The sequence below is a fragment of the Merops nubicus genome, unplaced genomic scaffold (genome assembly GCF_000691845.1).
Source record: "Merops nubicus isolate BGI_N331 unplaced genomic scaffold, ASM69184v1 scaffold5549, whole genome shotgun sequence".
Lineage (NCBI taxonomy): Eukaryota > Metazoa > Chordata > Aves > Coraciiformes > Meropidae > Merops > Merops nubicus.
Genome location: NW_008632919.1, coordinates 46,574 through 63,690, shown reverse-complemented (window position 1 = coordinate 63,690; position 17,117 = coordinate 46,574). Strand labels below are relative to the sequence as shown.

Genomic DNA, 17,117 nt, shown 5'->3' with positions numbered 1-17,117 from the left:
CAAAGTGGCTTCGCTCCCCTTGCTGACTCTCGGCTCTTGTCAAACAGCGCCCCTCTGCACCAGCCCGCCCTCTGACCTGCCCCGGCAGGCTGGTCCCCAGGTCGCGGTGAGGTTCCTGATGAGGACACCGGCCGAAGCTTGTTTTCATTCCGGGGTCCGCGGCTGCTCAAAGTTAGGTGTGTGTTTCAGTGTCCTTTCAAAGCAGAACGCTGGTGTGTTTAAATACTCTTATATATTAAATACAGTTTCATGCTCGACGCTGTCTTAACCACTTTTAGACCAAAGAAAATGGAGCAGGATTGATTCTTAAATTCAAATCTGGTTAGTGGAAAAAAACCCATATTCCCTGTTTTGTGAATGACACTGTTATCCATATTAGAATTGTCATATTTCAGATACTTTTTTCTAAACTGGATCAACCATAAAGAAACCTTGTAATACTGGAAGTGCTTGAAAATATATATATTTAATATGTAAGCACAGGTACAAAGTGTCTGCATGCCATATGTAATGCCTTCTTCCTACCTTCAATGAATTTCAGGTGCTTTAAAAAAAAGTCTTTAGAAAAGGACTCTTATGTAGACACTTTTTGAATAATTTCCCAGTTTTTCTAACACTCAAACACTCCTGAGGCTTTCACAAGGAAGATGTCAGGCTGTTTCCTTTATTTATTTATTTATTTGACCTAGACCAGAATATGCTATGTAAATGTGGTGGTTTGGACAGACTTTTATCAGCCTATGGCGAATTTTACTGAATCTCACCTGGTCAAGCACTTTAGTACCAAAGTGATGTCTCTCAGCGCACATGTTCATTGTAACTCCAGAATGAAGGGCTTTGCAGGCATGGAAGCTTCAGCTCTATCACTTTAGAATTTTCAGGTTCTTTGAGCTGGGAAATCTTAGAGGGTAAGCTTAGAAAATGTATCTGAGAAGCTATGATACAGGATTTGCTGATGCCTACTAAAATAGATAGAGCTGTTTTATCTACACATACTTTCTTTGCATTGCATATTTCCCTTTTCAAATCAGTAAAGCTGGAAAAAAACTCCACATAGGGTGGGGTATTGAAACTTGAGTTATCGTAAGACCAAAATGATCCAGAGGAATTAAAAACACTTTTTTTTTTCTCTGGCTGAGGGAACATCCTTATTTGGGGAAACATGATGGGAAGAAAAGCTCTGTTGTCATCTCTCCATCTGCGTGCTTTTTTCTTTCGTATAGTGGAAAGGGCAGACAGGGTGTGCCTGCAGATTAATTTAAGGGTATAGAAAGCAGCAGTGAAGGAAAAATCAGGAAATTGTTGTCTTTTGGTTTCTACTTTTATGATTACAGATACATCAAATGCTTTGGGTCTGGACCTGGAGCTAACAGTTCATGATTTGGATAAGTGTGTGTGGCAGGTGGTAGATGGCGAATACATTGCCAGAGTTACCTGAAGGTCCTGACTTCTCCAGGCTCCTTTCAGTGGAAACTTTGCCAAGGAACTTTGCAGTGAGGAGAGAGTTGGTGATTTAAAAAAACAAACAAACAAAAAAAGTACACTACATGGTTTTAGAATAAATATATAATGCACAGAATAGAGTGAAATTAAAATTGTTTTCTGTAATGACTTCTGAGCTCAGTTTTACCACTCAGGTACTTGTTTTAGGCATGTTAGTAATTCTGCAGTCAGTTTGTATGCATTAGCTGTGAACTGCTTGGATAGAAAGCAGAAATTTTTGGTAAAGGGCTATGGAGCAAAATTTAAAAAACGAAAGACGTGATTTTATGTCCAGCATGCAAATTTAAAGTGACACTGTATTCAAATGTCTTCCTGTAATCTGAGAAAGGATGTAGTAGAACTGAAACAGTGCAGGGAAGAAAGGCCTCAAAAATGTTTAAATTTGTCCCATGGTAGTGATACAGTACACAGACTAGACTAGGCATTTCTCCTAAGGGAAACTCAGAACCTGATTGAAGCAACTAAATTATTAGTGAAATATAAAATGTAAATAATAAATAAAAGTAACAGGTGAGTTTCTAAATGGAAGATGTATTTTCACATTGCAGAAATAAATTACTTGTTCAGCAAGTCTCTGATCCACAGCTAGCTGAAGATGCCTGTGACTATTCTGGTAAAGCCTAGCTCTACATTGGACCTGTTCTTCACCCACAGGCAGGGACCTGTGATCTAAACTAACTTGTTCTGCCTTCTGACCTGTTACAGACAGATGGGTTTTATTCTTTTAAAACAAATTCACTAGGGAAGAGAAAGAGCTTGAACTGCTTACATTTTGGCTGGTACACCAACACAGGTCAACAAACTTGGGGTTAAAATCTAAAAACTGCTACTGGCTAACGAGTCGTCATATGAGTCAGAGTAACTGTTTGCGTGTGAGATCTTAGCCTGCATAAAGCTGTAGGTGTTGAGGCTGACTTTTTCCTACTGAGAAAGGGAATTGCTATTAGATCCAAATGTAGTCCAAGGCAAGGTACTTCATAAGTGTGTAGGAATGACCTGTGTACCTCAGTAAAGTCTCTAAATGTGGATGGCTCTAAAATTTGGATGTCCATGACAAATACAAAATCTCATTTACCCTGTCTTTAATGGCTGTTGAATCAGGAATGTAGTCTAAGATTTTTCCAGCTCCAAGGCTAGAGATCAGTTGAGATAGCTGTTTTACATGGCGTGTTCGCTCAGTCTGTTTCCCCAGTATTACCATTCTGCTGTGGCAGTAGCGTTGATGAGCATAATTTTTCTGTCACTGTCTCTCAAGAGTAGCTTTGAATGAGATTAAATGACATAATGCAAGCATTGCCAACCTGTAGCTCTTCACTGCAGCTTTTACAGTATAGGTATCTGTGCCAGGGCTGAATTATGCCAATATCATTGAGACTGATGTCTCCCCGAAACACAAGCCTTTACCATATGTATCACTTGTTCTAGAAATCTGGCACTTTGATACTGCCTCTATATAAAAACATACTAGAGGTTAATATTATGCTGTGGTACACCAGGGTCCATCCTGATGCTAGTCAAATTTTTGTAATTGTGCTGCTTGGTTTTTAGTATACCTTCATGATACCTATTCCATTTTAAAAATACTTGTTGAAATAAGGACATGGAGCATTAACATCAGTTCATGACACTTCAGAAAAAGCACTTTATGATAGTGAAATCTTGATGCAATAGAGAAGGAATTCAGTAGCAGGTATGTGAAACAAAGAATAAAAAGGAACCATTTCTTTCATATGGAATAGGAAAGCCCAAATGAAAGACATTATGAACTTTCTAGTTATAGACATTATAGTCATGAATTCTTTTTTACAGAAGAGATGAGATAAAAGATGCAGAAGTAATTTATCACTAGCCCTGAATATTGTTTGATGAAGATCAGTAGCATCTGAGTTGAAGAAGACTGAATACTTTAATACATTAGCCAGTTGAATAATACTGTTTTCTTTAAAAAATAAAAGTCCTAACCCTTCAGAAAATGTCAGTTTGTCTAATTTGAAAACTGAGTTAAACTCACAAGGAGGGTAGCAAGATATGCTAGGAAGAAGACTGAAAAGAAAAAATACTAGATGTCATTTGAATGTATTTAAAGGTAATGTCTTATGAGAAGAAAACTGTTCTGGACTCCAAATAATCTTTTTGGGTAAATCCTAAGTTTTTGGGGTCCATTGTAAGCTGTAGTGAAAGAACCCTGCAATTAGATGTAAAGTGATGTGAAATCTGTTGATGAAGAGTCTTAAATGGAGTGCTGTAAGCATATATGCCACAAGATCATTCTCCTGACGGTAGCCAAAGGTGCAGGTTCACAGACCAGTTGGGCAAAGTGAGCAGCATCATTTTTGTTCTCTTCCCTTCCCCCAGCCGTGCTGATAACTCTTTTGTTGGCATTAGCACTGTGCTATTCATTCAGCTGAGTCAGCTCTCTAACTAGTTAAAAGGTATGTAGCGGTTTTTTTGTTGTTAATTTTTGAGATGTTAACAGGGTTTTGCCATTGAAGTGTATGAGTGAAAATACACTCATTTTCACACTCAGATTTACTGTGAAAATGAGATGAATACCAGAGGAAACTACAAGTAAGCAGCAGGATGAACAGATGAAGTTTGGAAATGAAAGCAGAATTTCCCTTTTTGGCAGTGTCATACTGCTATTCCAATTCAGTCTCTATTGTTAAAAATGTTATTGTGAATTTCCTTATCTAAAATTATCACAGCAGTAACAAATAGAATGTTGTGACAACTGAATTGTGTTAACTATATGCACTTAAGTACATTGACAGGAAACTAAGGGGAGATACTTTGTAAGTATTTTAAAAAGACCTGTGTATAGATCAGTAAATTGAAGTTAAATTCTAAAATTAGGAGTTCAGCGACAGAATTACAAAATCACAACTATGCTGTGTCTAATGGCTGTTGAATCAAATTTATTCTAAGATTTTTTTTCAATTTAGTGTTGTCAGTTTTATGCATAATCTTGTTCCACTTAATTCTGTGGTAACCTAAATTTCATTAATCCTTTTCTCTGTCTTCCATGTTTAATGTTGAACAGGAATTAAAGTTATAAATAAACAGGCATTCTGCTATGCTGATTTTCTTCCCCCTACTTTCAGAGCTTAAATCTTGCTGTGTACTGTTGGTCTTGTTTTGAACTTAGTCCTGGAACTCTACATGAAGTGTCACACGGTCGTGACATTGTACTAACAGGCTGCCAGCAGCTAATTTACAGGCTTTCTGGTTGAGGTACATCCTTAATGCTATGCTGGATGTTTTGTTTACATAATTCAGAAATCAAAATAGAATTTTAGACCTGTAAAGTTGCAAAGCATCAGTTTGAGTTTTATTTGCCAAAGTATTTGGTCAATGTATTGGTTAACTAAACATGAAATGGTTGGTCCAAAGCTGGTAAGTAGGTTAGTAAATGAAACCTGTATTCTGAACTCAAGGCCTACTTCTGTCATATCCCATTTTGTGCTTTACTCTTCTTCTACTATGTTATTCTCCTTTCGTGTCTTCTGCTTTTTTTTCTTCTATTTTCCATGCTATTTCCATCAAGCTTGTCAAAACATAATAGTTCTGAAATAATGTAACCAGAATTTCCATTTCATGGGATTTATTTGGGTTAGGAAAACAAATTTGAAAGTAAGATGTTTTATAAAATACATGAGTCATTCGTGGTGGAACCTCAGAACCTGATGCACGTTCTCAAATGCTGAAACGTTTTTTTGGTTTCACCCCCGACCCAAAGGGGCTCTTATTTATGCAATCACTGTATGCATCCCATTTGTCTCTATATTATTTCTCTTATGTAGAAACTTTATGAAACATTTTGTACTGTTAAATTAGGTAATGAGAAATCTGACTTTAAAATATTTGTCTTTTCATCAGTTGCGGCCAAAATCCTTCTGTTTGGATTCTGAACTATGACATCATGGCAAGATTTCGCAGAAGAACATGCATCATTCTATTGCTTTTTATTTTGTTTATTTGCTCCATAATGATGGCTTTGAAGACTCTGAGACCGGACAGGGCCGGCTTTGGGGATCCATTTGGACTTGGTTTGTTGCCTGAGCTTCAACAACGGACAGTGCTCTTGGACAATAAACAGAATTCACTAAGTAGGATTCCAGGAGATACGGTAACGCGTGTCAGTAATTTTCATAGTATTGCAGTTAATACTATGAAAGCGTCTATGCCTCCTGCAAACAAGCTGGAAGAAGAGCTGTCTTCTCCCAATTATAACTTTCACATATTCTACTATAGTTGGTTTGGGAATCCACAGTTTGATGGTAAATATATTCACTGGAACCATCCATTGTTGCCACATTGGGATCCCAAAATTGCAAACAATTATCCAAAGGGAAGGCATAATCCTCCTGAAGACATTGGGGCCAACTTTTATCCTGAACTTGGATCTTACAGTTCCAAAGACCCTTCTGTCATAGAAGCCCACATGAAGCAAATGCGTTCAGCTTCAACTGGTAATGAGTGTTAACATTTCAGCATGTTGTTCATTTATCCAGCCTTAAATATGTGAATGAACACAACTGACCTGTTCTTCTGTTTTTCTGTGGATTTCTGGAAATGTCTGAGACTGGTACATGTCTTTGTATTTATGAGTTTTAAACCCCAACCAAAACCTACATTTTCAAATGTAACAGCACAGAAACACCAGAACTGTATTTGTAATCCTCTAGGTGCACATTTTTCCTGACTTACTGTTAAGCACTGGTAACATATGTAGAAAATACAGAAACCATTGGTAGAATATATTGTCTGTGTATTTTGTTGTTGGAGTTGAGTACTTCACTTTTCAGAGCAGGTTTCAGTAAATCATGTTAGCGTGGTTATGGAGAAGTCTGTTCAAATAGGAGCTTTTTTTTTCTGAATTCTTTGTAGTAACAATTATGTATTCATATGTCTGAGGATTATCGCTTTTATACAACAAATTTTGTATGCAGTGTATTTATAGGTGTTTTCATTAGCTATGGAAATCCAAGCCTTGAACTCCTGTACAATAGTTTCAGTGTGGCTAATTATAGTTTATTTCTTTGTCCACACGTATCTTTTTTCCAATAGAAATTGATGTTCTCTTTCTCTAAATAAGACGGACTATGTACATAAGAATATTCAACATAGTTTTGATGTCATTCTTTTTTATTGGGCTTTACAGTCCTTCTTATGTTAATCTTATTTAAAATAAGTAGTCATACAGTCTAATATTAAACTCTGAACAGCTTCTGTAAATACAGTTGGATTAACATGACCAGAGCTTGTTGCATTATTCAGAGTGCTAATCACCTTGAATTGAATAGCTTTCGTTCACTTGATCATTAAGGTTTGGTGTAATTGTTATATTTCCATTAGTAGTGTTTACTTGCATAATGTTTATTTCTCCTGTATTGTTTTCTCTGATTTTTAACCTAACCTGTGTTTTTTGTACAGAGGTTAATACAAGCAGGAAATTTCTCAGCTTTTTCAGTAGTACGATAAGTCCATTAACAGGAACACCAGCAACAATGGGAAAACTGCTGCATAGAAATATTAGGTATTAGTTGCACTAAAAAAAAAGTAAACACTTTTTTACTCTTATCTAAAGCAAAATAATACACAATACTGTGATGAAGGCAGAGGTGTCACTTGTAGCTTTAGAAGAATCTGATGTTTCTCATCCTCTCTTAACACAAGTCTCTAATAAAGCTGAACTGCTGATGAAAAAGGCACCAAATACTAGGAAAAATGCTTTGTAAAATAAGGGGGTTTTAGTAGCATAAGTCAGGTTCCCATTTAAAACTTAGCAACATGAGTAAGTATTTTATGCTTCCTCTGATATGTTCTTTGTAACATTACTGATATTTTTCAAATGTGATTTTTTTTTCTCCTGCTCTTACTCTGACTTATGGATTTAGGTGCACTTGAATTTGTTGTCTTCTGTCCAAATTTGACCTACAGAAGTCAGCTTTTTTTTTCCTTAGGTCATTGCTTCAAATATTGCATCTTTTTTTTACAGGAATTACACTTCTCTACTTTTTTTGTGTACTGTAAGGTTGACTACTTACAGTTTCTTCTTTTTGTCTCTTAGCCAATGTAAAAAAAATAACAATTTTTTCTTCTAGCCTTTTTGAGGCTTTATCCAGGATCTTACAATAGGAGGAAAAGTGGTTCTTTCAGTCAATGTTGTGTAATGATCAAAGGCTCATAAGAGGTTAGAGCAGCAGGAGTCTCATGCAGTGCTTTCTTGTATTCTTATATTTTACGGTTCTTTATTTATTAGTTTCATAATTTTTCACAGTTTTATGCAATAGTTTTTATTCCCCAGATTGCTTGGTGAACTTTTTTTTTCACCAGCCAATTTTTGTGGTAGTCCAATTTGAAGTCTTTCATTTGTCTTGAATATCTGGTTTTAAAAGAGTTTATGCTATTGTTTTTAGCATCAAGTATATCCTTTTTTAGACTGCCAAAGTGGTACATGACTTTATTTTTTTAACCACAGGAAAGAAAATATTATGTAATCTTTCTTAGACCAGTGCAAATGTGAATTCAGGTTCCTTGATGAACAATTCTGTCTCCTGAACTTTTCCCTGTGTCTTGACAGATATTGTACTCAGGATACCTTGAGTGTAACTGGATTTGTGGCTGCTGTTCATGCTTGTCCTTTACATCTTGGTTATTTGAGTCTTTTCCTTTTCCTTTGTATGAAATAAAAGACAGGATGATAAAATGCAATGAACTGTTGCATTTTCCTTGTCCTTGAGCAGACTATCTCTTGTGATAGCTAGGCTATTATTTGTGATTCTTTTTTTGATAAAATGTGGAGAGAATATGCTGAGGGTAGTTGAGAAGATGATTGTGCATTCACTCTAATTTATGATTTCTTTGTCGAAATTTTAGATTAGTTTGAAAATTGTTAGTCAGAAATGGCATAATGTTAGTAAAATAGATGGCATTTAGAGTATACACTTCCCTATTTCAGTGAGCTGATTTGTGTACTTAAATCTTTACCTAGTTAACGAGAATCACATTAACTTACTCTTGCACATGTTTTAAATAGTATTGTTAGGAAAATATTCATACATCAGTATTTCATGTATTTTTTTGTCTTACCTTCTTCCTGATATTATTTCCAGCTGTAGACTTAAAAGGTCTAATTTATTCATCTGACAGCACTTTAGAAGAAAAGGGCTAAACCTTTCTGAAGAGGTGTGTGTTCTTTTGCTTTCAGAGGAGAACAGGAAAATTTATGGTACAGACACATATTTGTTGTCTTTTTTGACAGGAATAGTAACAACCTTGAATTATTGAGAGTTACTCAAGCATTTTTTTTTTTAGGTAATAAATTTAAAAACTAATTTCACATGCTTGGAAGGGTGGATTACACTACAGTAACTGCATGTAGCAAGAATGAAGATTATGGGATTACAGTCGCTGCTTTTGGTTGTTTTGTAGTAGAGCTGGAGGTACAAAGCAGAAACACAGTGAGGTAATAGAGTTTCATAAAATAAGAATCTCTTTCATCACATGCATAGGCCCTCATCTCTTGAGTGTTCTGTAACCCTATGCATCTTGACATGCTCTGGCTGTACTGTGGCATAGCTATAGGGCTGTAGTGGGGAGCATTCTGCTACACTTGGTACAACCAGAAGGGTAGGACATGGTGCTGAAGAGTGGGAAGGACTGGCTCTAAATGTTACACTTGCACTGAACATAGACCTGTTCCCTTCACAGATGATCTTATCACTGTTTATTTTGTTGTTTTTTAAACAGAGAAGTTAAAGTCCATTCCGAGGATATGGAAATTTCATAATTGTTTAAAAAGTAAATTGAAATCCTCATTTATATTATGTAGGTTTCACATCAACGCATAATTATGACTCATGACAATGTTATAATGTACATGTTATGTTAAACAACATGATTTAAAACTTAAGTTTTCTATTTTCAGGTGTAATAGTGCTTTCATGGTACCCACCAGGTATGGCTGATGAAAATGGAGAACCAACTGATGATTTGGTGCCTGCTATTTTGGATCATGCACACAAATATAACCTAAAGGTAAAGTGTTTTTAAGATGCATAAATTAGGACAACTTAGGGAAGTAAACTGTGCTAAGAGTTTGCTGCATTTGACTCATGGTGTAGAGCAGAGCGGCCTGTCGTGTAGCTGTGGGTTCTGTTCCTGTCTCCTGCACTTCTGAGTCATAGAAGCAGGTATAAGTGCCCTCTGAATTACACTGAATTTCGGTAAGACCTAAACAGTGTTGCCTTATAACTAGAATAGATATAATAATCTGCCTTTTTTCTGCTTTGGTTCAGGTCTAAAGCTTACAGAATCTAAGGTATGGCATTGTGGATTTTCTTTTTCCCTTGTAGGAAACTGTTTTTCAAGTTAGATACTAAGTTATTTCCAAAGGAGTTTTGGGAGTTGAGGGAAGTATCACATGTTTCAAAATATTATGGAATACAATGATGTATAAGCTGGGGACCTTTGAGAAGGAAGAAACCTCCTTCTTTTGCATGTGCATAGAGGTCTGGAGCAAGTATCTATCAGTAAATAAAGAGGGATTTAGAAGATCTAGTTTGGATGATTGTCTTTATTCCAGAATGTGTCAGGAACACTTGCCCTGGACAGTAAGATCAGAGAGGAGCTGCTCTGACTTTAGGTTACTCCAGGACATGACAAGAGAGAGAGATGCTGAATTGGTGACTTCCTGAAATAGGTGAAATATTGGATCATTTGAAGTTGAGTGTAAAGCCATGGCTTGATTTTATTTATTTTGGCTTAAAACTTGTATTTTCTTTTGGAATAAAGAAAACATGTATTGCGTTTTAGTCTTGCTAGTAATAAATTTGACTTCTTGACTTGCCTAAGTAGCTATATATGTTTCATCTCTGAAGGACCTTGTCTGTACTGGGGACTAAAAATACAGCCTGTTCATCGGCTCTGGTTTTAGTTGGTCATGCAAGTTGCAGATTCCCACAGAAATTTCTTGTCACTAGTAGCAGCTGTAGATTCTTTGACAAGCAGGAGGAAAGTAAGAAGGTTAAATCAGATACAGAAGTAATTTTGAATGTGTTAAAATTCATGTGTGAATTGCATTATGTGATGTGTGTTGCACATTTGTGGTAGTAAATTATTAAAAAGGAAAAAAAAAGTATTATCCTTTACCAAAATATTCCGATGATCTGATGGAGCTTGCTCTCACCTGAAAGAACTTGTTAGCCTTCAAGTCTCTCAAAGAAGCCAAAGCAAAATGAAATAACCTACCAAGGAAAATGTGTGTAATAGCATGATAATGAGTAGAATGTGGATGGAACTGCTGTTATTGCTTGAAATAATTACTGGAATAGAGATGTTAAGTATAGAGACTATCAGGGAATTCTACCTCCACTGTAATGTTCTTAAACATTCTTGCACTAGTAAGTTATTACAGTTAAGTATTAGAAATGTAAGTAGACTAACACCAATATATAAAATACATTTCTATTATGTCTGCTAAAAGATATGTCCTTTTGATTTGCCTGGTTTTGGTAGTTGGAAATGAAATATGAAATTATATTGCTCTTCAGCCTGTCTTGTCAGTCCTGGTGATTTAGCCTAACACTGTCTTTTTCTATATTTTGTGCCTACTAGAGATAGATATTGGTTCTGCAGTGGAAATTTGCTACTCTTGCAGAGCTGTTACTTCATTAAATGCGTTCTGCTCTAAAATTGCTTCTAGTTGCTTTGATTAATGTAATACACTCTTCCGTTTAATTGTATATTTGAAAATAATGGCATCTTTACACTGAAATGACTGCACATGTGTAGTTTACATAATTCCATAAGCTTCAAGCTTGAAATTCAGAGCAGTAGCAGTTATATGATAATAGATTTAGTTCCAAGAGTTTATTGCTGTTCATATAGCTAGAAAATTTTAAATAAAAGTTTTCATATCCCATACATTAAAATCTGTTTTGACACTATGAATTTTCTCCATTCTCTTTGGAGAATATAACAAATTTAATTCATTGTTTAGAAATGAAATTTTAAAATTATTTATTTGCTAATCAGTTCTTTGACATTTGAATAGACAATATTTCAATTTTTAGTTTCTGTTGTAGTTTTTTAATTTTTCTGAAGTATTTTTACTGCTTGCCGTAGCCTGGGGAAAACAGCAGCCGTGCTCTGTTTTAATGTAAAAAACTAAATTACCAAACTTACTTGGATCTGAAGTGTATATTCTTAGCAGTGCAGGCATTGAATTTGGGTTGGAATATTTTCAAAACAGGCTAACAAAGATGTTTGCTCTGTGAAGAAGAGCTATAATGTGGCTGTTACTTGCTTCATGTAATATGCAGTGCCCATATATGCAATAGTATTTTATGTTTGTTGTTCTATTTGCATTTTCATCTTTCAGGTCACTTTTCATATTGAACCTTACAAAGACAGAGATGACCGCAGTATGTATCACAATGTCAAATACATCATTGACAAGTGAGTGCTTTCAGAGTCATTTCCTTTGGGATTTTTTACATGAGGAACTTCTGTATATTATCTAAAGCTTGGAAGAATATATAAAAATGTGTACTGAGACTGAAGAAAGCTGTAAGAAATGTTCATATTTCAATGGTACAAAACAGTCTGGTCTTTAAATACTGAAGTGTTAATTTTATATTGATGCTTTACTATAAATTGCTTTCAACATTTGTTAGTATCACAAGTCGTGATACTTCAAATTAAAGCAGTTAAAGTATTAGCTACACGATATATAAATTAAACATATATTTTTATAGTGACAAACTAGCAGCTAGAGCTTTAATGTATTGACCTTTAATGATTTTAATTCAGCCTGAGAAATTCTATACAGCTACTAGTTGTTTTGTTTATCAGTGCTACTTAGACTGTCTTATTTCATATTGAATTAGAGAATTGCCCTTCAGAGAAAACTAATACCTATAGCGCAGTTTGACACTAAGTTACTAATTTGTAGTAATGTAAAGGTTCTTTGCAGATTCATTATTTAGTGCTTCGTCAAACACTGGACTGAAAATGGATGTGAATTGCTATGATATTGTGAAGCACGTGCACTGTCTTTTTTAATTAGCTCGTAGGAAAAGTCTTTGGCTTAGCTTGTGAAACTGTTTTCCAAATGGCAAATTTTGTCTTAACGGTACTTGTTTGCTTTATAGATACGGAGGCCATCCAGCCTTTTACAGGCATAAGACCAGCACAGGCAGATTTCTTCCCATGTTTTATGTTTATGATTCTTACGTAACAATTCCTGAAATCTGGGCAAACCTGTTGACCGTTTCTGGATCCCAGACTATTCGAAATACCCCATATGATGCATTATTCATTGCACTGCTTGTAGAAGAAAGACATAAGCATGACATTCACAGAAGTGGCTTTGATGGAATGTACACCTACTTTGCCACCAATGGCTTCTCCTATGGCTCATCTCATCACAACTGGGCAAGTTTAAAGGCCTTTTGTGACAGTAACAACTTAATGTTTATTCCAAGCGTGGGACCAGGATATATTGATACCAGTATCCGGCCATGGAACAACCACAACACCCGAAATCGTGTCAATGGGAAGTACTATGAGACTGCCTTCAGTGCAGCCCTTCTGGTGCGGCCAGAAATCATCTCCATAACCTCTTTCAATGAATGGCATGAGGGAACTCAGATTGAAAAAGCTGTCCCCAAACGGACTGGACAGATGGTTTACCTTGACTATAAGCCCCATAAACCAAATGTTTACCTAGAGCTTACTCAGAAGTGGTCTGAGAAGTACAGAAAAGAACAAGAACAGTGGCTGATGTGAAGTGTTGCTGCTGCACTTGTTTTCTAATGCATTGACTACATTGAAAAAGAAATTGAGAGCTGAAAAATGTCATTATTGTAGATATGTTCAAATTATGATCTCTTGAATGTATATGCACTGCTACTGAAGTTGAGTTTTGAAGAGCAAAGAGATGATGAGAATATTGGCATTTCTGTCGTGTTGCATATTGTAGTTGAAGAATATGCAGGGGAAATGCTGGGGTGTTGGTTGATTGGTTGTTTTTTATAAACTTTGTAACTTGCATGCTGCGCTTCCAGAACATCTGCATGGAATAACTCTACACGACCAAAGCAGAACAAAAAATTGCCATAATTGTACTTACTTCCATTATTCTTGTAGTTGTGTTTCTCATCAGAGTGATATTGTAATCTTAATTTTTATCCTGGTAGCTTCTTGCAGGATGCATGTCTGTGGCGTGTGAAATAATCTACATCTGCTGCTTTTAATGCTTTGCACATAGAGTTCTTGACATGTGACTAGCCTGTGGTAAAAAAAACTAAAGGAATAGTGATGTAACACTAACACCAAGGGGTTTTGTTAAAACAAAAAAAGATACCAACAAAAACTGTTGAAAACAGTTTTAAAGATTGAGTTCCAAAGAACTGCCGAAAGATTTCTAGTTTACTTCCATTTACTCTGTTCAGTGCATGGTACAGACTTCTGCAGATTACTGCATACTGACCAGTAACACATTTTTTTCTATGGTACTTTGTGGGGGTTTTTTTTTGGTGTTTATTTAATTGTTTGAAACTGAGAATGGAAAAGATTGGGGGGAGGAGGAACCCCTAAACATGCAAAAAATACACTGAAACTTGTATTGTTTCGTCATTTTAAAAAATTAAAAATCCTAAAAAAAGATTCTAAAGCTAACATCTTATTAGTCCTACAATAAATACAGTTTCAGGAAAGGCTTTTTTGTTTCCAATTCAGGAGCAGTCTAGTTTAGTAGCAATAACAGCAACTACCCATTAATTTATTCTGAAATCTGAGTTTTCTGTTTTTCGTATAGTTCATCTACTTGTTCCAGGATTCAGAGTACTAGATAGTGAGATCTTGTTATTGTTCAGATAGCCCCTACCAGCACTACCTTTAACACTGTGGTGTGGCTGGATATGAGGACTTTCAGACCTAAGAATCTCGCCTTTCAAATATTTTGATTAACTGTTTTTCTTAATGAAGCTTGAAAGGTCCAAGTCACATGGATGTGTCTCCTCAGCAGTTTGGGTTTTTTTTTATATTTTCAAATAATTTCATAGAAAAGTTGTGAACTGTGGAACAGTAGAAATGGGAGTGTTTTCTTTATTTGCAGCAAGTGTTTAATCTGTAGCAAAGTGGCTTTTCTTAGGTTTGGGTTTTTTTTTTTTTAATTTATATACAAGATTCTCATCCTGTGTTTTAGTTCATATGCTGAAACTCTGATGACCACTAGAATTCCATTGATTTCAGAAGTACTTATGGAAAGTAAACTCTTTACTCAGTTCTCACAGTACTGTGTCCATGTAGGCTAATACTAGGACTTCTTGTTAAAAAGGAACACAAACCAAAACATTATTTTTTTTCCAGAAACTTTTGTCATTCCAAATAAACAGAAGGCAGTTACTACTTCTGGAGTCTTTCTGGTGTGGAAAAGGTTTGTTTGTGTCTCTCACTTACATAAATTCTCTGGCCATTTTTCTGCAGTACTTAAAGAGGTGAGGTATCATATAATACACTCAGCTGCTTGAAAAAAAAAATCACAGAAATTGGATGACAGGTATATAAATTGGCATGTTGAAGTGCAGAGTCTTCAAGAGATCTCTTCATAATTTTTTCATTTTTCTACGGCATTTCTGCAAACTCCAAAGTGCTTCTGAAAGAAATGTTTACTAATACTGATCTTGTTTTACTTACGCTCAGGTGGATAAACTGAAGCAGATACAGGTATGACCACAGTCAAAAATAGTGTCTGAAACACATGAAGCACTTGCTGGACTTTTACCACTTCCAAGTTAACCACTCACTTCCTTTATTAAGGAAGCTGATTTAAATAGCTATACATAATTTGTTTTTATAATTTGTTATAGGTTTATGCTTTTACAGCCCAAAGAGCCCATATATTTATTTTAAAATTAATTTTTTGCATATAAATATTGCATGTATTATTAAAAAAACTTCTGAAATCACACCTTTTGGAAGGATAAATCTCTTTGGTTTCCCTTTCCTTAAACCTTTGTCATCCACCAGTCTCTCCTCACTGTAGCTGAGCACTTTACTAATCTTGACAACCTTGCACTCAGCTTTCAGCTCCTTACTATCTCTTGGTGGCATTTTATCTTCTCCATGAATGCAAAAGTTGCTCCTTTTGTTGCTATTTACAGAAACATTTGAAATTTGTGGTAGAGTTTTGTACAACTACGGTGATCTATCTTGTTTACACTGTAATTTATGGTAACAGTGTAATGGATCTTCATTACTCTGAAAAACTTCAGTAATTGCTGTAAAGGTATCATACAACCCTTGCCATGAAGTGGTATGGGCCATGAAGCACTGGTGTGTAATGGGATCTTTAGAAGAATTTACAGAATTTCTGTAGAAAAGAATGCAAATTAAGTTCCTAGACATGCATTGCTCCATGGCACTTACTGTATTTTTATGTGCTTGCTGTGTTTTCAAATATAAAAGTGTGAGCTGATAAAACATTTCAGAGTTCAGAATTTAATTTGATGACCATAAGGAGAGCTGATGGAGTAGGAGCTACCACCCACCTACCTGCCCAATACCTTCTCTCTACTTAGAGCAAACATTAGTGCTACTTCTTGTCATAGGGGCAGAGAGTTTTGCTGATGGACTGCTGCTGCAGTCATGATAGTTTCTGGAAATTTGAGTAAAAGTAGGTCTGTGTGAGAGGACTTGTACAAAGGGAAAGGAATATGATTGTACAAGTACACTGTTATTGAGGTGAGGGAGGGGAAAGGTGAATGCATTTAGAAGGTGATTGCTCCAAGATTTACAAGGGAAAAAAAAAAATATTCCAATATGCAAACAAAGCTGGGAAGGAGGGAAGAATATTTATTATGAGTTTGGCTTTGCACCCCTATTATTTCTTGACTAATTGAAAAAATATTGGAATGGTTACTCTTAATATTTTTACACTAATTAATTGCATTTGACTGATCTTGTTATAGTATATTATAGTACATATAGTAATATTCTAAATTTGTAGAGATTAGGCAGGAAACACTATGGAAAGTTATAACAGAGATCATGACACACTCTGCCTCTGCAAATACAGAAATGCCCAAAGTTATTGATCCCATACTCCTGACTGAGTGTCCCCAGAGGGAGACTGGTATTTGAGACAAGTAACAAGTCTTTGTGGCAAAAGAACTTCTTTTTAAAAGAAAATCTATAGGTTTATTTCTGCTTCTGTCAGTTCTGATCAAGTAAATTGTTTTAGTTCTGTGAGCTATCTCAGAACAGAAACTTAATACATCTTCTCTGAAATAAGGATTTATATTAAATCTTGTCTCGTAGTGCATGTTTCTCAGATCTATAAGCTTGTATGAATTTTGAGGGAAAGAACACGTGCAAATGCTGTTACTATTTCAGTGGCAAGCTGCAGATTATTGCAAATGTGGTTTCTGTGCTGATGTTCATCATGTTTGTCTAGTACCTTTCTTTTGAGCTGCCAATAATTTCTCTTAAGAGGTTGTTGAAGGGTCTTTGATAAACTCATCTTTTTCATGAAACTTGATACGTATGTACTCTGCATAGTTTGAATTAACATGTTTTATACATGGCTCTTGGGTTCTTCTGAAGAC

The 17,117-nt window shown here is 35.6% G+C and overlaps 1 protein-coding gene across 1 annotated transcript; it reads left to right on the top strand.

Annotated features, from left to right (window-relative positions):
• The first annotated feature begins 5,407 nt into the window (after positions 1–5,407).
• Positions 5,408–13,296, top strand: MANEA (mannosidase, endo-alpha). The gene is made up of 4 exons (XM_008948046.1): positions 5,408–5,972; positions 9,434–9,543; positions 11,888–11,964; positions 12,660–13,296. The coding sequence occupies exons 1-4, from the start codon at positions 5,423–5,425 to the stop codon at positions 13,294–13,296; spliced, it is 1,374 nt and encodes a 457-aa protein (XP_008946294.1). The 5' UTR covers positions 5,408–5,422.
• Positions 13,297–17,117: the final 3,821 nt, after the last annotated feature.

Excerpts from the sequence above, each read along its gene's own strand:
- MANEA (XM_008948046.1), top strand. The coding sequence starts at position 5,423 with ATGGCAAGATTTCGCAGAAGAACATGCATCATTCTATTGCTTTTTATT. Across the intron at positions 5,973-9,433 it reads AATGCGTTCAGCTTCAACTG|GTGTAATAGTGCTTTCATGG; the intron begins GTAATGAGTGTT and ends TTCTATTTTCAG. Across the intron at positions 11,965-12,659 it reads GTCAAATACATCATTGACAA|ATACGGAGGCCATCCAGCCT; the intron begins GTGAGTGCTTTC and ends TTTGCTTTATAG.